The sequence below is a fragment of the Chlamydotis macqueenii genome, chromosome 8 (assembly GCF_036417535.1).
Source record: "Chlamydotis macqueenii isolate bChlMac1 chromosome 8, bChlMac1.mat, whole genome shotgun sequence".
Classification (NCBI taxonomy): domain Eukaryota; kingdom Metazoa; phylum Chordata; class Aves; order Otidiformes; family Otididae; genus Chlamydotis; species Chlamydotis macqueenii.
Genome location: NC_141563.1, coordinates 16,139,062 through 16,161,432, shown reverse-complemented (window position 1 = coordinate 16,161,432; position 22,371 = coordinate 16,139,062). Strand labels below are relative to the sequence as shown.

The 22,371-nt window shown below is 38.2% G+C and overlaps 2 protein-coding genes across 2 annotated transcripts in view; one reads left to right on the top strand and one right to left on the bottom strand.

Moving 5' to 3' along the window:
• The window catches only part of CDC73 (cell division cycle 73), a 105,259-nt gene that overhangs the window by 28,083 nt on the left and 54,805 nt on the right, over nt 1-22,371 (bottom strand). The gene's annotated exons all lie outside the window — the stretch shown is intronic.
• Nucleotides 12,678-20,938, top strand: B3GALT2 (beta-1,3-galactosyltransferase 2). The gene is made up of 2 exons (XM_086753392.1): nt 12,678-13,233; nt 18,063-20,938. The coding sequence occupies exon 2, from the start codon at nt 18,199-18,201 to the stop codon at nt 19,465-19,467; it is 1,269 nt and encodes a 422-aa protein (XP_086609518.1). The 5' UTR covers nt 12,678-13,233; nt 18,063-18,198; the 3' UTR covers nt 19,468-20,938.

The window sequence follows — 22,371 nt, the reverse complement described above, 5'->3', positions numbered from 1 at the left end:
AAAATAGGAAAGGTGATGACCTTGAGGCCTGTTGTAACTAGAGCAGGCTGCTAGTAGTACTGAAGAAGAGATCCACATGCTCAGTCGAGTAACACTGCTAATGAAATTTACGCTATCTCAAACTTTAAGTCTTATTATATTTCTTTACTTTGTGAGTTATACATGAAGACACCACAGCAGAGTCTTGCTGGACACCCACTTTCTGCGCCGTCTACAGCAAAGTTAAGTGATATCAATTGTACGTATAGGAAATTAAAGAAGTACTATAAAAAGGAAAAAAGTGTACTCAGATGAGTTATCTGTGCCATTTGCAAACAGAGCAGTAAGCCTCCAGCATAACATCTATTAAAGCCCTCGTATCAACAAACTGCCCATGGAGACAGAGCAGATTCATTATCTTGGGTGCTAGTGATAACAGTATTGACAAAATATTGAGACAGAAGAGATATCTGTCCAATGGCACACAAGTTAGAACAGTAATTACTGCAAAAATTCCAGTGTTCAGTCCAGCATGAAAGTCTTATGATTTCTGGACTTGCATATGCTGCAGTTATCCACACACTGTAATTCCCCAAAACTAAGATGACGGGACATTTTAATCTCCTTAAAAGATAACTAGATTATCATCTCTAAACATTTGCCCTGCCCCAGTTGCATAAGTTCACAGCTTTGTTTTCAGTTGTCATACTTGAAAAAAGAAATTACATTAAAGAATGAAAATTAATCAAAGAAACACCATATTCACAAAAATCCCCAGATTTTGTTCTGCTCTTACTCTATAGATCTCATTACTTTAATCCACTCGAAAAACAGAACGAAGGGAAGAAAGCGTTCTGTACCACGAAGAGAGGAAGCGAATCAAAACAGGATGCAAGCAGCTTTTTCGTGGATGGTGGTGGGAGGTCAATGGTTAACAGACTTTTCTGTTCACTTTTTAACACTGTGGCTAAGCACCCTAGATCATAATGGCAGCAAAAAGTATGACAAGAACGCAAATTCAGCCATTTCCCTCTTTCTCAAGTGCTTAATTTATGCCTTACATTTCCAGTTTTTACAATCAGAAAAGGCCCTGTGAAATATTTGCTAAGCACTACACAAAAACACAGCATTATTCAAGGTTTAAAACGCATGGGAATGGTAACAAAAACTTCAAAGTTTTTGCAATAAAAGCACCTCTAGCTGCGGCACGGGACGGGATGTGCTCATGTTACTGCTAGCCCAGATTCAGTGACATTATGTGACAACAAAATCATCTTTGTCAACAGGTTGATAATGTATTCGGAGGAACTGATCCACACAGTTTTTATCACAAGAAGCTGGAAATGTGACACCTAACCATCTCCCCCAAGCACAAAGTTATTCATCATCTTGTGAACAGACTTTTATTTCACTGAAAATACTAAATTTGAGAGAAACTAACTATTTTGAAGAGGCACAGAATACCTTACATTTTCAATGTACAGGTTTGGTATACAGTGCCATATAAGAAAGCACTCTTTTGAAAACTGTTATGACTGGAGCTGACACTTGATTGCAGTGTTTCCTTCTACCCGGTGATTTCATATGCTTGTCTCAAGTAAAACAAAAGATTTCAGTAGATGTAACTTCAAAGAAAACACATTATTACTGGATCAAAACGTTTACATTCAGATTTCAACAAAACAAATGGATTCTTGGAAATATTTTCCAGCAATTTAAAGTCAAGGCATAGAGGTGATTTGGGATTAAAAAGAATACACATACAAACTGCAAGAACCCAAACCACAAAGTTTATAAGCAGTGTAGGAATAGTACCTCAATCTTGAATATCAAATTTTAGCAGTTACATTTCCTCTAGCTTCCCACGCTTTATACATTTAACACAGTAGGATATCATGGAAAAAGCTTGCGCTCTTCGGTATCCTCAAAAGGCTGCTCCCACCACTGGTAAAAATCATTAACATATCTTTCTTAGTACAATATTCTGAAGTCTGAGTATTTCCAAAATGTACGATAGCAGTATCCCACTTACACTAATCACAGCAGCTCTGGCAAACTCTCTTCTAGGCTACCTAGATCTTTTCCTTGGACTGTATGTAAAAGTTTCACACACATAATCATAATTAAACAGCTAGAATAAAAATGCAACGGTTTTAGTACTACTATATGCCATTTACGGTCCTGTTCTCCAGTTCTCTCTCCCTCCAGCTCTCCCGGTGAGATCCATTGCACTACATACTTTTCATTGCAGAACTCTCATTCCAGAATTCTGTTTTAATTACAATAGAATTTTATTTACAGTTATGAAGGAGTGCACAAATTAGACCAAATGATTTATTATCTCCACCCCTGCCCTTTCTCCAAGAAATTTCCACTCAGTGTAACTGTGTAACTCCAAAAGGCCTGGTTTCCCTCACTAGGTACAGATGTAAACAGATCTAAAAGTTGAAATATTTTGCAGGGATCACTACAACGCAACATTAAATCACACTATGGTAAATGTCAGAAGAAACAGCTAGGAAGCTGTTTGAACCAAAAGTCTTTACTTCCTAGATTAAGCCTTTATTCCAAGATTACAAAAATCTCATAATCCTCCAAACACTACAACAAATTAAAACCTTCTGGTTTGTACCCAAAGAGTGAATAGATAACGGGCTGTATATCTTACAGTTGTCTTCATTTAAGTGTGTTCTACTAGCCTGAATCTTCGACAAAAGTTACACATTCTTTTGATAGGGCTGTTTCACTTCAAAAAGAAATCACGTGTGAACAGAGCAACAGAATCGTAATATTAACCATCACATAACAAAGTCACCAGGGACACAAAACTACTTTAGTCATGCATCACAGACACACAGGTTGAAGATAAACAATAGAAGAATACCATATTTTTCATCAGAGCCACAATGCTTCCTACTTGTGTAGTTCTTGACAAACATTTAGGTTGAAAGAATTGCCTTCTAAATTTTTTGTACTACCATGCATGCAACAGAATTTGCACGTTATTGCTACAGTATTATACACCAAATAGACTGTGCAAACTGCTGTTGGTATTTGTATACTGAATAAACATCCCATTCACACCACCCTACTGTAGAATATTAAAGTCAATGATGTTATATGCCTATATCAAAAACTAACTGTAAAGGCAATAAATCATGCATTATGTTAAAATACAGGACAGATTCCGGCTGTATCACACGAGAAATTTTCCCATTTGGCCTTCTGCCTCTACTTTCAGCTTCCTTTGGCATTTTATCTAAATTCCCCATTATTCTTCTCTCTTTAGTAGAGAAGATTAAATTAAACCCTTCTCAAAGCACTAAGAAGACAGCATTCAACTTCTATTTTTTCTTTTTATACACAATCCATACAGCAGATAGAAGCTTGGAGATAGTTGATCTATGCATTATGAGGTTTATAAAATGACTGTTCTTTGAAACGGCTAGGGCACAGCTGGTTTTTGGTAGTGCAGAAATGCAATCCTCTTAAATAAAGGTCAGCTGATGAGGTCTCATTCATACAGGCTGGGGCCATTCTGTTCAAAGCTGAAGACAAGATTAGGGCCCTACAAAAACTCTACAAATTTTAGGACTTTCCTACTATGCTGTGACTTATATACCAGCTTCATCCATCACTGCAGAAAAAATAATCCCATGACTAAATAAGCAGATTTAAAAGCGTATCCTAAAATAGGTTTTTAAAGTTTTCAAACGGCTGCCTCACTCTCTCTACACGTGCACCCCCCATATGTACGTATAGATCCATACACACACACACAAATTCATCTTGAAGAACTTCCCAGGGTGAATAAACGTCTAAGATGATGGTCTATGCCAGTCAGCCCAGACTCAGGTGAGGTTCACTGCCACTATTATTTCTGCTACTCCCAGGTTAGCAAATAGCAGTCACCCACTATGATCCTGAGGATTTCACCATTTATCCGAAGATATCTGCCTTAAGCAGCAAGACCTCCTTAGCTCTCCTTCAGCCCTCACATCTGTCCTCTCACTTCAATTAGCTGTTTTGCCTTTGAAAAGTCTACTGTCAGTAATAAAAAATAAACAAGATTTTTTTTTTTCTACAGCAATCTGTGGCAAAGTAAGATCCCCTCATTGGAAAACTGAGCCCTTAGGTGACAGGAAATAAACATGAGTAAGCCACTAAAAGCAGGCAATGTTTTGGAAGAGAGTTAGGCTTCCAAGGTCACAAATGATCTTGCTGAGGGAAAACAAAACAAAACAAAAAAAAAACCACACAAACCCCAAAGTGTAACAAGATTCCTCTGTTATGACATCCTGGAACTTTCTGTACATGCTTAGGAGGGCTTCATCAGTCACAAACAGATTCAATTTCATAGAAAATCACCCAGTAACTTCCTTGTCTTAATCTAATGGTGCTCTACTTTTATGAGAAAAACACCAAAACAAAATACCGGCGTCACCTTTTGAGAAAGGGCAGCATATGAATTCTATGTGTAGCTCAAAAGGCTGCTAATAAGTACAAAACTTCACACATTTCTGTTTATTCCTGTTCTTCTAAAAAGCCATTTTGAAAATGTACAAAAAAAACAACTATTCAAGAGCTTGTGCCAGATTACATATTTCTTCCTTATTTCTCAGCTTCTACGCTGTCATATCCTTGAGTAAATTAATATATGCCTATTTTGAAGGAAGAACAAAACACCTTATCTTCTCAAACAGACATTTTTATCCCTGACTAGTGCCTAGTTTCAAGAAAAACATCTGAAAATTAGAGAAAAATCATGACAAGGCTCTACCAGTATTGAAAGCTGTTCTAAAAAAGCCTCATCTTACCATTGCCATGAGGCCTCAATCAACCAGGATCGGATATCCTGGGTAGCACATTTTCCATTCGAGATGACAGAGAGGCCCTAGATTTAGCGATTTCATTAGCTCAGGGCAGCTTGGTAGAAACACAGCTGGTTTACTTCCCAGGCCAACAAGACTTCAGAAACAGCACCGTCGCACAGCATGGAGCTACTATTTATAAATCTTGCAAGCATCTTATGTATGCTGCAGCATTGTTTCAAGAACAAGCAAGCAATTCTACACAGAGTCATCAGAGCTGATTAGCTCCAGTCACACAGGACCTGAACCCACTCCATCAGACCGTTCAGAGTAGGCTGAAGCATCCACTCCCTAACAGTCGGCGTTCCACAAGGCTTATTACGTGGTGTGCATTATCATGTGAATAACAGATCCAGTTTTAATCTGGTGTTGGTCCCAACCAACTTGCTAGGGAGAGAAGTACCGAGATTCAAGAGACCTGCACTAGCTTTCCCCGCTGCATCCAGCGTTTCCCACATTACTGACATCTCCTTGCCCATTCCCTTCCCTCGGAGCACCTCACGTAAGTGCAGTTACACAAAAAAACCAAACCTCTTCTCTTGACATTAGGCAAAGCCAGCATAAAAGTACAGATACTGTAAAACAAAACAAAACAAAACCCAACAACAACAAGAAAACAAACAAAAACAACCCACCAAACTCAAGCCCCAAAACAACCACAATGAAAAAAAAAAAAAGAAAGACTTGCACAGCAATCTTCTCTATATGAGGTGACCTAGATTCTCAAAAAAGGGATTCCCTTTTTGAATTGTATCCAGGCTTCATTAAATTGAGACAGAATATTTACTTTATTTTATTGCTTTGCTTGCTTACCTAGAAATGCAATAGAAGTAGAAAATTACTTGCATTTTTTGCACTATTATGCTCTTACTGCTATTAAGAGAATTACAGGGCTTTTTATATTTGCCACAATAAGTAACTCCAGGAAAAGAGTAAGATGGAGATCTAAAAGTGCGAGGGGAAAAAAGAAAAGAACGGAAAGTCAGGGTTGGTCTCCCGAAAGTTAATTTTCTTCTGCAGTGTAAACCGTAACACTTGCACATGAGTAAAGCATAAACGTGCATTAACCAAAAACTAGAGAAAAAGCATTTGTAGAAGTCTGAATGCTCAGTTACACAAATCCTTGAGAGAAGATGACTTAAAAGAATTTGGAATGTGCAACCCATCATCCAAGATCAGGAGATTTGTGGGTTTTTTAAGAGGATGACAATTTCATGTGTGTTTTTGAGAGGTAGGTGGTATTTTTGATGACAGATGCTCCCTATAAATTTACTCTACTTTGGTAAAATAGAGCAGTGCTCGAACGCTTTGCAGATGCTGATTAAGAGTTACGGGAATATTACAGAAAAATATAACATTTAATTTTAGGCTAAATCTTATGAATTCACCATTATTACATTAAATAGATCCGGTATTTGTTAAACACACACCTCCCTGCAGTATGCATTAATGATTCTTAATATTACGTCTTGAGATGGACAAGATGCAAGAGAGTTGTCTCTGATTTCTTCTTCTGTTTGAAGCCACTAAACTACAGAAAATTAAAAACCCGGAATTTTAGTTTGAAATATAGTTTAGGATAGCAGAAAAGAATAAAACTTCTCTAGTTCTGAACCAATATTCTCTGTCAATTAACGTAATACAAACTGAGCTCTAAGGATTTCCTCTAAATCACGAATTTGAGGACTAGGAGTCCTCATGACTCTGACTCTATATTAGTAATTTACATGAAAAAAATCCTCAGGCTCACAAAATTAAATCTAGACTCTTACACAGATTACAGAAGGAATTATGAACACAGTTACTTGACAAAAAGCATGATTTCCACAGCATAGTTTCTTTTTCCTTGGAAGTCACTAAAAAGATGCTATCATTTCAGTTTAATGTGAATTTCAGAAGTGGGAAGAGAAAGCCTGTAGGACAGACTGGCAACTTGGCACATGCAAAACCATTTTGTATGGTAACTTGATGTCTTTGCTTATCAGAAACATATACAAATGAACATTTACTTCCAAAGGATTTTTGCCACAACACAGAATTAGCTTCGAAATGATCGGAAACCAGTTCAGTGATACTAAGCACACTACATGATAAAACTCAGCAAATATTCAAATCAGCTTTTTATTAATAGACACTGACTGGAAACTACTTTGATTTGAGGGAATCATTAATGTGGAACAACATTAGGTAAAAACTGATACATGAAACTGGCTGGTCAAGTTGAAGCAGGTCTATCATACCAGGTGGTGTGCAGGGTGTTTGGAGTAACTTCAGTTCCTCAACACATCAAACAAAGGGTGGCAGAGAACTACTGTTAAAAGGGGGTTTATTCTCCATTTTATGATCTAGGTTTTCTGTTTAATATGAACAAATATTGCTTAAACTTATTACAGGGACAGAACTTCTCGGATCACTGGAGAAAGGATTTTTCCACAAATTTTGTAGTTCTTCCTAGTTTAAATATCTGTGCTTGAAGAAAAGGCTTCAGGCATTTAAGATACTTGCTAAACCTTTGTTATTTCTGCTGTAAACCTTGCACGTCCCACAGAATTAGCTGTAAATGAGGATACCAACAGGATGGAGCTGTAGAAATGAATGTTCTAAAGCTACTGAGGAAATGTGACAGGCGGGAAGAGTCAATACAGGTCTCAGCCCCAAGTCACAGGAAATTCTGACAGCTCTGAAAGTCCAGCTCTTCAATTTCACATTATTCAACATCCACTAAACAGATGCATCACCGATTTCCATGTCAAAACCAGGAATTTTTGAAGCTGACAAAATGCCTCCATATTCACGTACAAACCATGCACACTGGGGAAAAAAAAGCAACGAGTAGATAAACAGTTAGAGCTGTGAATTTCTTAATCAGTCTCACACACACACAAAAATAAATTATGTAGCTTATCCAGCAGCCCAAAGAAGAGTGCTGGGGAAGGAGGTCTGCATCCTGGTGATGAACCTGATAGGCCAAGACTCTTCAAATCACTGGGAGAGAGGTGCTGTATGCCTCAAGAGCCTGAAGACAGCCCAAGGGAAAAGAGTCTTTCTGCACCTGCTGCAGGAAAGAACTCGGCAGAGAGAAGGGGCTGGACAGGCCGTTAACAGCTGGAAAAATGCATTTTTTTTCTCCTTAGGTGTAAGAGCTGGTGGCCCATTACCCCCACAGGATGCGATCTTCCTGTTTTAAGACATTTGATATGTAGTACCAGTTCTTCCCCAAAGTCTCACTTTCTTTAAGAATTTAAGCTTTCATTTCAAATTCTCATGCAGGGAGTGTGAGGGTGAGTGTTAGGGGTAACTTGATCATATACTGCAGGCAGGTGGAATGAAACAAGTCATCAGGTAAGGGAAAAAAAAACAAGTCTATTTTCCACAGTTGCTCTTTGCCTGTGAACGTTTGGTACTTCTGCTGGTTGGCCTCCTCTCCCCTGCTGTGCTGAATTAAAGCTTCATGAAATCCCCGCTCTTCTCAGAATGCACAAGGAACACTTGTGACAGGCAGAAGAATATTACTGCTGGCACCAGGTTGTCAGTTCATCAGGGGAGAACCGCACAACCAAAAATACTGCACAAAACAAATGAAATTATTTTGCGCATCCCCCAGAAAAAAACAACAACAACGAAAAAAAAAAACAAAAAAACCCCCCTGCATTTCGCACTCGAGATCAGCAATAATTGGATGCTAAGCCTAGGGGAAGACATGAAAATTGGAATACAGAAAGGAAAGATGTGATAGAAAAAGAAAATAACACATTACTGAGGGAAAAAAAAAAAAAAAAAAAAAAGAAAGAAAGATGTTTGGACCCTGGTCCAATATGCAAGATTTGCATAACACACAAAACCAGAACAGAAACAAAGTAGACTAAAACCATTTTGTATATTGGCTTTTTAATTTAATTTTGAAGCACTCTAAACCTGATAGATATCTAGAAGGTCAGTTTACCCAATAAACTCAACTACTCATTAGCAAACAAACCATACATGTTTCACAATAACTGGAAACCTTTTCTAGTGTTCTGCCACCATTTCAGTTTGATCTATATTGTATTACCATTTTAAGATACTCAAAGATTAATGAAAGCACCAAGTTTATGGTGTGTGATGAGAACAGAGTGCAAAACCTTGATCATTTATTAAAAAATGTAGCAAGTGTAAGCTGGGTTTCTCAACTAGCTAAGTGATGGTGAAAATCTGCTAAGGAAAATAAGGCAGGCAATACTGACACTTGTGGTCATTTCTAGATTGCTATTAAAAACATGCTTGTGATTGTTTAGAAACGTGTTAGGACTATAAAGTAGCCAAGCAAGTATTCTCCAACCCCGTCCTCTCCACTCTAAACAACTTCTGAAGTATTCTCTTTCAAAGAAAGAGCAGAACGGCCACTGGCCATATACATAATAATTGACAACTCAGAAAATTACAATGAAGCACTTATGACATTCTGTATTAATACATTTCCAGAAGGGAAAAATAAAGTTTAAAAGCAAAAATAACCAACCTTGAAACTGCTGCCATTAATCACTTTGAACTGTCACTTGAAAGGTTTTCAACACATTACAGCCAGAGTAACACTACATTTTACGATGATAAAATGGAAGAAACTTCGCAAAGTATTCATGGAGTATCCAGAAAGCACGGTCCACATGGGAACACTCAGTTGACATGTCAGCTACGATGTACATACTTAGAGTCACTTTCATTAGACTTGTGGCCACCAGGCAGAAAACCACCAAACAGCACACGCCTGGCTATTGACACCACTCTAAAATGATCTGAGAAACTTCTGTTCATGCTGTCAAGACAGGGCTTTATTTAATGGCTCAACTTTAGGGTCTGATTTATTTTACAACCACTTCGACAAGAGTCTGCTGATACTCTCTAGAAATTACATGCAGAAAGTTTTAAAAGTTTTTTTTAAGGAAATATTCAAAACCTTCATACCTTTGTTTTGCGTAAGGACATTTTGCTTAGTTCACAGTTGTCAGGTGCACAAGTTATTCTAAACAGACATCTTCTCTCACTCCTTGCATCTGCTTCTAGCTTTGCAGAACCCACGGAACAGTCAAGCTTCCACTGGCCACGGTAACTCTGTAGTGTTCCTTACACACACCGTGCACACCTTCACATCAGAGTAACTCCGTCTTAGTCTTAATAGATGGCAGCATTTCAAACACTAACATTGCAGCTTCTAATTTAAGATGTAACCATAGTAACATTACAGAACATGCTACTCCCTGGATCAAGAACAAGCAGTCCACTGACCCTTCACGGTGAGATTTCACTGAAATAAAGCTCATTCCAACCTCCAGCCCAGCAAGATTACCAAAACCTACAGGTCATACTTCCACTACAAAGCAAGCTCTGCCCTCCTGAAATACTTAGAAACATACAGTATCATATAAAAGTAGTAAAGAAGAAAGTACTATAAAAGAAAATGAATTTCTTCCTGAAATTTGGACTCTCTAAAGCTACATCAGTCGAACCCAGACAGAAAGTAGTAAAAAAAAAAAAAAAAAAAAAAAAAAAAAAAAAAAAAAAAAAAAAAATCGAAGCTTTTCCTTACTTTTCTGTAAGATGAGCAAAGACCTGCTCATCCTTTAAAATCAAAGCATGAATGAACAAAGGAAATTGTTCATTAAGATTTAAGAATTCCATATTCAGCTTGTTCACATGGCAAGATGACAAATTTGAGAAATATCAAAAGGCAACAGCACTGCCTGAACTTTCCAAGCTATGCACAAATGATACACTGATATAATTAAAAGCCAAAGTTGATGGCTGTTCTCTTCTAAATTTACCTTAAAACAGATTCTACTTAGAAAAAACAGTCCTTAGGATTTTTGTACCTTTAATATTTACTAATGAGCATGTACATAAAAATAAAAACAGCTCTGCCCACCCCAACATGTAAACATACTACACAGAACTCACAAACCTTGAGATGTACACATCAGGTATAGTGAAGCTGTAGTGAATTAAGTGGAAACACTATCAATTTTAATAACCATTCTGTGGAGATTTAGTCTTGTTTCCAGAATACAGTGTTCTATGTCTTATCTGAAAATTCAAAAATCAGAGGTGGATTTACATGCTGGTATTTGAAAAAACATTGCTTACTTCTATGTAAATCAACACAAGTAAATTAACTACATGAGTATCTCACTTGATTTCCTAATCATAGCTCAGAGGGCAGCAGACTGACAACACTCCCCACAAAACTCTATCACGTATTTGTATACATACAGCAACAGACTCTATAAAGTTCTGTATATTATATAGGGTAAGGGTAAGAAAGCTTTGTGTACTTAAGTGGAAAATCCAGTAGACTGAGCACACATGCAACCTTTCAAAGCAATCACTGTGATTTTTTCATGATGGTCCCAGATGGTGCTGGACACAGGTGTCCCCTCTCTCACTCCACCGCCCTGCTGACCCCTCCTCCATTTGTTAAATACCAAATTTTTAGCATGGAGGAGATGCATGTCCACTGATATGCACATTGTATTTTAATTAATATTTAGGGAACATGCTCATGCTTCTAAAATGTCCTCGAATAGGATCATAGGATTTGTGGAAATTGTCATTAGGATAGGAAATGCATACATTAAAAACAAGACTAAATTAATAGAGAAAGTTAGTGTACATAGATAATTTAGTTAAGAGGATATAAATCTGATTACGTTTCTAGTAAATTATCAGAATATGCATCTGGAATAGTAAAACACACTGACTGCCTGGGGAAGCCTTATTTGTCAGTGAAGGACATACCTACTCAGAATCCCACTAATCAGAGATACCACAGAATAAAGCAATTACATTTTTCTTTATCCTTCTGTTAAAAATAAACCAAAAACCAACCCAAAACAACAACAACAACAACAAAAAAAACCCAACCACTCACCCCACCAGTCTAAAGAGCTAGTCATTACCTTTTCCAGACAGAGTGGACAAACACAGTGACTAATAAATACTTGGATAAGTATGCTGCTAGCTTTCTGAGCTATCTACTGTAATATTTTATTTATAAGATATAGTAAATACAATAAAATGCTTCAGCATAGAAGGGTCAGCCACTGCAAGGACAGAAATTAGAGGAACACAAGCTTCATTAGGACCAGAAAGACAAATTCCATAATACAGGTATGCCTGTAACAGACGAAAGACATTTTAGATCCATCAATAATTGAAATCAAGCACCCCTGATTCTGCAATACCAGACTTCGACCCTTACCAAGGAAGAAAGCCATTACCAGCAGAAAGGCAGTTTAGCAGCGGGTGCTTATACATCAGTGTTGCCCAGCTTCATTGACTAGCCTAAGATTACAAACAGCAGCTTTTACAGAGTAAGCATGTGTAAAGGCAATATGTGCAAAGCAACACTTTTTTTTTTCCTTTGGCATGAAGGAACAAAAGATTTACACCCAAAGAGAGCAAAATGGGTTAAAATCAAGCATTGATGTTTAAATGCTTGTAATTCCTTTGCACTGCAGAGCAGCTTTTGGAATACAGGAATAGAATTGGAACAGGACACATTTAATATCCCCAGGAGAATCATAAGTTACAGTGTCAAGGAAAAGTGAAAGCAATTTGAACAAAACCTCAATCATTCATTTAATAATCATACTATTTTTACACTATTCACCTATCATTGTGCTTGAACCGAGTATGTCTCATTTATCAAAAAGGAGCAGGAGCCTGTAAAGCTTTCGGGCTGCCTTTGGATCTAGTCAAAATGAATGCAAACAATCACGTGGGATTCAGCCAAGCAATGACGTTCAATTCTGCTCTGTCAGAAGACAGCATCTGTCAAAGCCCACATTTAAACTGCTGCCTGCCTGCGCAGCAGTTGAAGAACTACGGAATGGATTTTACAGACCAGAATCCTCGGTTAAAAGAGCTCAGACCCGTTTCTGTTACTGCCTAGCAACAATGAAGGAAGGGATCGAGGGAAATCCTGTTACTGAAGGCAACCGAACCACTACACGCTAGCACTCCCTGCGAATGCTACCGTTAGGAATATGGATACTGAGGAAAAGAGAACACAGCACCGCATTGTCCGGCAGGGGAAACACCAGATGTAGAAGCTCCAAGACATCGACCACGAATGCCAGACAGCCCCGATCGGAGCAGGAACGGGAACTACCGTCCTTTTGTCTGAAGGATGAACAAAAAGCCCTGAGACAAGGACACCACTTACGAGCAAGGAAGGTAACGCAGCAAGGCGCAGATGGACAGACTGCATACCGTGAAAAGCAAGCGCAGGAAGCAGGCTGTTGGGGGATGTGCGCATGTTTGATAGTATCTTTTTTGCTGAAGTGATGGCGTGCCAAAAGTATTTTCTGTGGCTATAATCCTCGCACCATTAATGGCCTGACCAAGGAAGGTATGTCAAATCCTTGTGTGTGATATTCATTCGGTTGTCTGTTACCTTTTCAGCCATTACAGATAATGATCGTTCCTAATTTGCAGAGCCCTGAGATAACGTGTCTCTGAACCGCGAGAAGGAATTCGAGCAGGTTTCCCTCTCCCACAGCAATGTCACTACCTTACACCAAATGCATTGCTTACAGCCTGCACAGGCTTGGTCTGGCTCGAGAGGAGGGATTAAAGGGATAATGTAGCTACTGTAATGATTGCTTTTAACTGAGAAATTAAAAAAACTCAAACCCCTCCAAATATAGAAAAAAACAGTTAGAAATCCTCTCAAACTAGGTCAGAATTAATCCTTATCTGAAGTAATCTGAAAGCACTGGGAAAACATTCATGATGTGACACACAACTGAAACACCAAAACAGACCACCCAGTCAAATTACATTATCTTAAAAGTACCTTTCAGATCTTTTTACATTTTTTTTCCCCCTCAAAACACAAGCAAAATGTCACGAGGCTAACACTGGCCACGCATAAACTGGAAGCATGGAAAAGACTGGGTATTATGGAAACCATCAGCAGTGCGATCAGGCACCACATTTCACAAGTAACATCAGGCTCCCCTGACATCCCAAAAGGAAAGCTTCAAACATTACACCCTCAAAATGGTGAGCATGCAACTTCTCATGCCATCATTACAATTTCTGTTTAGTATGAAAACACTGACTGTTTAACTTGGAGTGTAAAATTACATTCCATCTAATTGCCATTCATTTCTATTTATTGTTGAAATTTAAATACTTCATCACTAGTGGCAAACAAACAGGATGACTGTTTGCAATTCAAATTCAAGACCTAAATCTGTAGCAATTTAATACACCACAAAAAAAAAAAAAAAAGGTGCTTATCTGCAGAATCTACTGATAAGCTATAGTAAATCATTAAATGTCAATAAAAACGTGCTTGCTTTGCCCAAGGCAATGCTAACATGCAATAAAGCAACCGCAACTGGAAAGAGTTCACATACATAAGGATGCAGCACACAACAGCCACTGTTTTCAGATCACTTCTAAGATATTTAGAAAATAAAGTCACTTTCTAGAACTTTTAAAACAGACAAACAAAAAATATCTCCCCTCAGGCAATACTCCCGGAGAAGCGCACCCAGCTAGCGCTGTGACTTTCCTATGTGACATTCAACAACCTGCACATCAAATCTCATCCTGTGCACTGTACTGTTCTGAGCAAAAGATGATGGCAGTTTGTGAGCGAACTCAGGCACATTATGCGAGGCCTAATACGCAACCGCCGCTGCTGTTTATCAGAAATCCGACTCGGGCGGCCTTCTGAACTCTTCCTTCTAATTAAGGAGTTTGCCCACACAGCTGATCAAAATATGAAAATACAGGACGTGTGAATGGGGAGTCGAATGCTTCAATCTGCAAAGCTATAATTATAGAGCAGAGCTGAAAGTACAAGGAATGGAAACACCAGCAGAGCACAGATCACGAATAAAAATTCAAGAGGCATTTGCAGTTTATGTATTTGGCATTTGATAATGCATCAGTGACTGAACAGTCAAACGCCAAAAATGAAGTAGAACTATTATAAATTGTATCTTTGAAATGCAGAGCTACACGCAGCCACACACTTTCAGGGGACAAGGTGACTGTACAGAGAGTTTTTGCTATACTTCTGGTTTTTTACCTACTGCCTGTTCATAAGCCTTCTGGGAAATGAAATTGTAAACATCTGGGCAAAAATCAGTAAATCCAATTAAAAAGTGAGAGAAAAATAATATTTTTATGATACTATTTAATGGTGGTTTTAATATATATTGATAGCTGCTTACAGTATTTTTAAACAATCCATCCTAGCATGTAGTGTTTTTTCTACAGGAGTAATTGCTATTACTGTATTTCAAATGCTTAATACCTACTGGGTATTTTGAAATGTTTTACACCTGAATTACAAAGAAAATGAGATACAAAGTTATTTGATTTTTTCAGTCAATGGTTTTATGAAGCTGAGAAATAGATGTGGGTCCTTCCCTGATCCATACAATGCCTTTTTAAAGGGCAAACAGATACTGAAGATTTCATAGGAAAATCCCACCTTGAAAAAACAAGGAAATATGGGAGAAATGAGTCTCCTTACATTTCTTAGGATTCTAGTTTCGTGTCTCACTGTAAGACTTATTTTAACGTGCACAATGTGAGCATGAAGTCTGGAGAAAAAAAAAAAAAATGTTTCAGCCATTACAACTGTCTTTTCTGGGACAATTTCTCACTGCATCATCACCTGAAGAGTACTCAGCAGTACTCAGTTTACACAAATAGTTACATAACGTTCTCACTTTCACCTATTGTCATATGAAAGTAGGTGCACAATGAAACACTATCTCAATTAACAAACAAACACAGATTAGTAGTGCAGCACAGATTTGCTGAAGTATTTGCATCTCTTGACTGCAGTTTTAGAAGTGGAACAATTCAGTGTGACCAAAACACGAACTCTAGCTGCTGCTCCACATTTGTGAAATTCTGGTTTTCCCTTTCTTCATAAACTGCGTACACATGCAAGGGAATGACAATTAATCAAATATTCCCACTGTTGCCCGCCAAACTGGCACCAAACAATTAATTCCCCGAGATCTAGGGTACCTTTTGAAGTGACATTTGTGTTTGCTTATGCAGAGATATTCTTCTCAAATAGCTGAGTGCTGACTTAAAACTCACTGCACACTGCAGAGAAACTAAATGTTATTAGTTCTGAGGGAGGCTTTTATTCTCTAAGCATGCAAAAGCAGGTGCAAGTGGTCAGATAAGCACAAGTTCTACATTTGAGGCTTATTTTCTTTTACATAAAGATAATATTTGGGTTAAAGCAGCATAAAAACAGTAATGTGGCATTTCAGATTAATTCCCAAGCTGCATACTTTAGACACATGTGTTTAACAGCTGTAGACTGGAAAATAATTTTTAGAAAGATAGCTCAGGCTTCGGTAAGTGGCATCAGCACAAAGCAGTTAAAAGAAAAAAAAAAAAAAAAAAAAGAAAAGAAAAGAAAAAAGTCAAAAATACTTTCAGTGAGCTTGAGAACAAAATTCACAAACGTTGTGTCACAGCACCATGACAGGGAAGAGCTTAACAGATCACCAGGCAAATATTTTGCTATTTCAGGAAGAGAATTAAGGAGCAGCGTCGCCTTTTCGGAGAGCTTTCCCCCTTGTCCCAGGCCCCAGCTCCAATCCCAGTGACTTGCCCCTCCTAGTGGAAGGCAGCAAGAGAGATGATTCCCACTCGCAATGCCTCCTCCCCCTTGCTTCCAAATACTGTGAATGAGTATCTTCCACAGACACCTGACTTTGTTTATACGTAAACTGACATACAGCAATTAAAATAAAGCTCAGTTCTGCGTCTCTCCCTACCCTTCTGAAATACAAATTTTCCCTTACATGAACCAGGCAGACTGAATACAAGTCACACGCACACAATTTAATGATCTATTATTCAACTGCTATATCATCTTAAACTACTTCCTTACAGTGTAAAATTCTGTGATTTCCCATATAACATGTCATTTAGTTTTTAAATGCAGAAATAAATCCAAATATTTGTTCTAGAAGAGAGCTAAGCAATTAATAAATTACACATTTATATTAGAAATAGCATTTTCTATGGACTCTGGTTCAACTGGCGTCCTTTCTCCTGTACAAAACTCTCGGGCCCAGAAATAAATGAGAGCAAATTGAAAATCACAAACGAATTGCTACTGTGCAGGGAAAGGTTCATTTACGAGATGATGTGATCAGCTTTTAATATGCAGGATCATGAAGCTGCCATATTGACTCTGCTCTTGAATATGAAAAAAATTTAAGAGAAAATTAAGCACAGACTACTTTGGCACTTCTTCCTACCGTTACAGCTGCTGGTAACAATACTTGAAATTTCTGTATGATACCAGAATTACAGTAGTTACAGATAAATTTACAGAGAAAAAAAATCAAAAATCATGTTCATCAGACAGTTCGCCAGAAACTAACTTAATGCTGTGCAATTTTACTTCAAATTAATATGAACATTTACACAGGATCTCTGCCTACTAAAAATCAGCAGCCTGGCACAACAGCTCCATTCAATATTTTCCTTCATTGTAGAGTAGAAGGCTAGAGGTGCCTGAAAGGTGACTGAAAAATCTTATCCTGCGCTGCCATCTGAGGGCTATGCAGTGAGGTTACTGGACCCTGAAAATTAATTTTGACAGGTGCATCTTCCCATCGACTTTCTGAGCGCGGTCGGGGCCGGTGGTAGCATGCCAAGCAGCGTACTGTGACTAACACAACTCTGCCATAATCAACCTTGCACCGTCTGTCCCACCACCAATACATGGCCATTTTACAAAAAGGGGTTTTAAACTGTGAGCTGAACTAGCCTCTGCGCATCAAATCAATTTTAATTAATGCCAATAAACCTTCCATCTGGTATCAACGCCTTTTCATTCAGTCCTCCTCAAACACCGTACAAGGATTTCACAGTCAGTGTACATGAAGCTATTTATGTCTACTTCACATTTTCGCTGCTAACATGATAATTTTCTTGTTTTTCCTTTTTATCTTTGGTACCAGGATGTTTGTCAAAACTTTTACCCAGAAAAAAAAGCATTTTTAAAAGCTAACAAATCAACTGAACTTTAATCGTTAAATGAAATTGTCTTTTAGCATAAATCAAACCTTGTTTATATTAACCTGGGCTGCTTTTTCAAAAGAATTGTAACCTTTTATATTATGTGTGTGTAAAAGTAAAGGTTGCTGAGTTTCTTTTTTTTTAAAATCCTTGCAGAGTGAGCCATTTGCAGACAATTACTCAACATGAACAAGAGAAAATGAATACCAAAGAATAGCAGTGGATTCCAAAACAATCGGAAAAGCATTTTGCTTGGCCATCGTCTCATATCCCATCACTGGATTCTTACAACATGCTTCAGTGGAGAAGACGACACTGCTGCTTTGCCAAGATGACCTGGAATACCAAAAGGTCTCTGTTTCGCACCCATCTCTTTGGCCTGATCTCACTCGTGTTTCTTTTTGCTGTGTTTCTGTTCTTTAATCATCACGACTGGCTGCCAGGCAGGGCTGGATTCAAAGAAAACGCCATGGCTTACACTATGCGAGGATTTAGATCTACAAAAAGTGAGACAAACCACAGCTCTCTAAGGAACGTGTGGAAAGACACCGTACCTCAGACACTCCGGTCTCCAACAGTCACCAACTCCAACAACACGGATATGTCACCACAAGGAGTAACCGGTTTGGAAAACACCCTCAGTGCCAATGGAAGTATTTACAATGAGAAAGGTACAGGGCATCCAACTTCCTATCATTTCAAATACATCATCAACGAGCCTGAGAAGTGCCAGGAGAAGACCCCTTTTCTAATATTGCTTATAGCTGCAGAACCAGGCCAGGTGGAAGCTAGACAAGCTATTAGACAAACCTGGGGTAACGAAAGCCTGACACCTGGCATCCAAATTGTTCGTATTTTTCTGCTGGGGTTAAGCATCAAGATAAATGGCTACCTCCAGCGTACCATACTAGAGGAAAGCAGACAGTACCACGACATCATTCAACAAGAATACTTTGACACCTATTATAATTTAACCATTAAAACTCTTATGGGAATGAACTGGGTTGCATCTTACTGTCCACATGTTCCCTATGTTATGAAAACTGACAGCGATATGTTTGTCAATACTGAATATTTAATACACAAGCTTCTGAAACCAGAACTTCCTCCAAGGCACAAGTATTTTACAGGTTATTTAATGAGAGGTTACGCACCTAATAGGAACAAGGATAGTAAGTGGTATATGCCACCTGATTTGTATCCAAGTGAACGTTATCCTGTATTCTGCTCTGGAACTGGTTATGTTTTTTCTGGAGATTTAGCAGAAAGAATCTTTAAGGTCTCCTTAAGCATCAGACGTTTACATTTAGAGGATGTATACGTGGGGATCTGTCTTGCCAAGCTGCGAATTGACCCTATGCCTCCACCCAACGAGTTTGTCTTCAATCACTGGCGAGTTTCTTACTCCAGCTGTAAATATAGCCACCTAATTACCTCCCATCAGTTCCAACCTAGCGAACTGATCAAATACTGGAACCACTTACAACAAAATAAGCACAATGCCTGTGCCAATGCAGCGAAAGAAAAAGCGGGCAGGTATCGCTACCGTAAACTGCACTGAAAGGACAACGCTCCCTCTGTTCAATGTACTCCATGTGCAATTTGTAAATACTGCCAAACGCATGTACAGTGAAAATGGATAAGCTTAACGGGACGGCCTTTAGTTGATCCCCATCACATAGTGGAGTCAGAAAATTATTTTTTTAAGTTAAAAAAGTATAGTTACTAATATTATGAAACTATAACCAAAAGGTTTTCCCAGCAAATTTGAGGAAAAAAAAAAAAAAAAAGACAGTATGTAAGGGGTTTTGTGTTAATGTGCAATAATAAGCATGCACACTTTGATGGTACAATTGCTGATTTATGTGCCAATAAAATATAATTGAGCATATTTCCCACACTAAAATTTTATTTTAAAACGGCATTCATAGCTCTAATTCTCTTAAATGTAATAATTTCTTGTTATATAGAATTGCTATAAAGTTAAAAATGAAAAACTAAGGAAATGCACAAAGGGCAGATCAGTTTTACCTTCGAACATAACATTAAAATTATTACATGCTTCCTTAATGTACAATACATCTAGCAATGTCACATTTACAGTTAGTAAGACACTACCAATGAACTCTAGAACGCTAAGAAAGTACTCCCTTAAAGTATGTCCAGGTTTGGGAAGGTTTCTTGTTTTGGTTAGGAAGGGGGGATAAAAGAAATCAAAGCTCAGAAAAAGGCCACTTTGCACATCACCTTCGGAAACAGATGCGGTATTCCAGATTCAACCATAGCTTCAACAAGATTCTCAAAGAGCTGACTAAAAGTTGCTTAATTCCCTAGAAGTCATAGGGCGAGCTCCTAAAATCTGGTGCCAAGGAACACTCACCTTGGCATCTTCATGCAAATTCGTTGAATCTGCTATTGATTTCCTCACATAACTTCAAGGCAGCTCAAAGGCTGATCAGAAACGCAAAAGTGGAACTTCAAGTCTTTCACCACAGTTTCAAAAATGTCTCATTTGGTGGAAAGAGGGAGAAAAATCAACCAAGTCTTTGTTGATTTTGCTCTATCCTGCATACCAAAAGAAAGGATCAATCTAGTGAAAAATAGGTCTGCTAGAGAAAATTAAGCCACAAACCTTACTTTATAGAAAGTGAGGAAGCCTAGGTCATAATAAGATTGAGAGTTCCAGATAGCAATATGGGTGAGAACAAAATCTAAGCAATTTGAAAAATTAAAACCACATGTACCACTGAAAATAGATTGTGAGAAGTAGGTTAAATCTATTTACAGGTTTCCAGTTTTCTAACAAGCAGAACTTTTAAAGCTTATTTTCCAACAGAGTTACAGCAGAGTTGTATCAGATTCAGGTTATTACTCTTTGTCACAGTGCCAGGGTAAACAATACCCATCTCTGACTTAGCAGCAAATGACGGAACTGTGATTAGTTTTCTGTTTGACTGGGACTTTTTAATTGGATAAAATACAAATATTTGATGTACTTTTATTATTTAATAAAATTGATTATATTTATGGTCTTCCGACTTCACTTTTTCTGGGTAAGGTGCTCAGGAAGACAGATTTCTCGCTTTGGCATTACTTGACTTTTCTAGCGTTGGCTAGTTTTCACACTATGTACAATACAGAGATCACAGCAGGTTTTTTTTCTGTGTAATGAAAACACAAATCATATTACTGAGCACTCTCAGCAGCTATAAGGCTGTCTGTATGCAGGAACTTACACGCACAAACAGACTGTATTGAACTGCACTGGCCCTTGGAAAAAATTCTAGAAGTGCCTACTGAAGACAGGTATGGGAATTTGCTCATCACAAGTTTTTTGGTGATCCTCCACTAAATTTTGTCATCCGCTGTATTTGAGGTATGATAATTATACATCTGTGCATTTCCAAGACACCTCAGATTGTACAAATGTCCGCTTCTGGGGAAAGTAGATGGTGTAAGAACATTAACTCTCTGCAGAAGAGATCTCTCCAACTACATTGAAAGTGCATCCACTTAGTTTACGTAATGGCTATTGGTGTTCATGTAACAGAGATGCAAGTCGCATCAAGAAAAGTCTTTGGGAGCGTTCTTTCAAGACCCATTTGTAGTTTTCTTGACACTCGGTCTGCCTGCTTCCGTCCACCTAACCAGAAGGCCACAGTTAATGTCCCAGCTGAAAGCCACCCAGCTTAAGCTAAGTATAGGCAACCTTTACACAATAGCGCAAGTTTTTGACAACCAGAGTGAGTGTTGAAAGCCAGCTACTACTCAAGGGTATTTGGTTCTGGAAGATGTACAATCCCACAAGCGGCCTCTCCCCAAGCAACGCTGGCCAAGAACATGGTCCTGCTCTTGGACAGGACTTCAACACTTCCAAGCTAGACTGTCACGTACTCTACTTGGATTTTACCAACTCTGGATAGTTCAAAATGCTGCTACTGGCTTCTAGGTAGAGTCTAGGAGGTTAATAACTAAACCTTAAATAATCTGGCACTTGAATCAAAGTTTGGCAGCCAAAAAACCTCTCGGGTACTCCACTTTGGAGCTCGTGCATGATGCCGATCTGCCTAGGCTCGGCAGAACTACAGTACAATGCCTATGAGCTCAGTATATCAAACTTCTTGCTAGTTAAAATACTAGTGAGGAGTAGAAGATGTTAAGCTAAAAGCCATTTTTTATGTCATTTTAAGGGTTCAATGTAATTTTTAAAAATCTATATTAATGTCCGTGTGTAAGTTGAAACTACTCTATAAATATATTTGAATCATTGCCAAGACAGCCAGAGGCTACTGAAACTGTACTGCACCCAAACACTGTTTTCTTGCACAGTTCGTTACAAAGCTTTCAGAAACAGCTTGTATGATGAAATATGCAATCACAAATCAAAGATCTACATTCCATTCTCTGAATGTTTTTACTGTTTTCTAGCTTGTGTTTAAGCTATCTGCTCACGCTACTAGAATAT

Excerpts from the sequence above, each read along its gene's own strand:
- B3GALT2 (XM_086753392.1), top strand. The coding sequence starts at position 18,199 with ATGCTTCAGTGGAGAAGACGACACTGCTGCTTTGCCAAGATGACCTGG.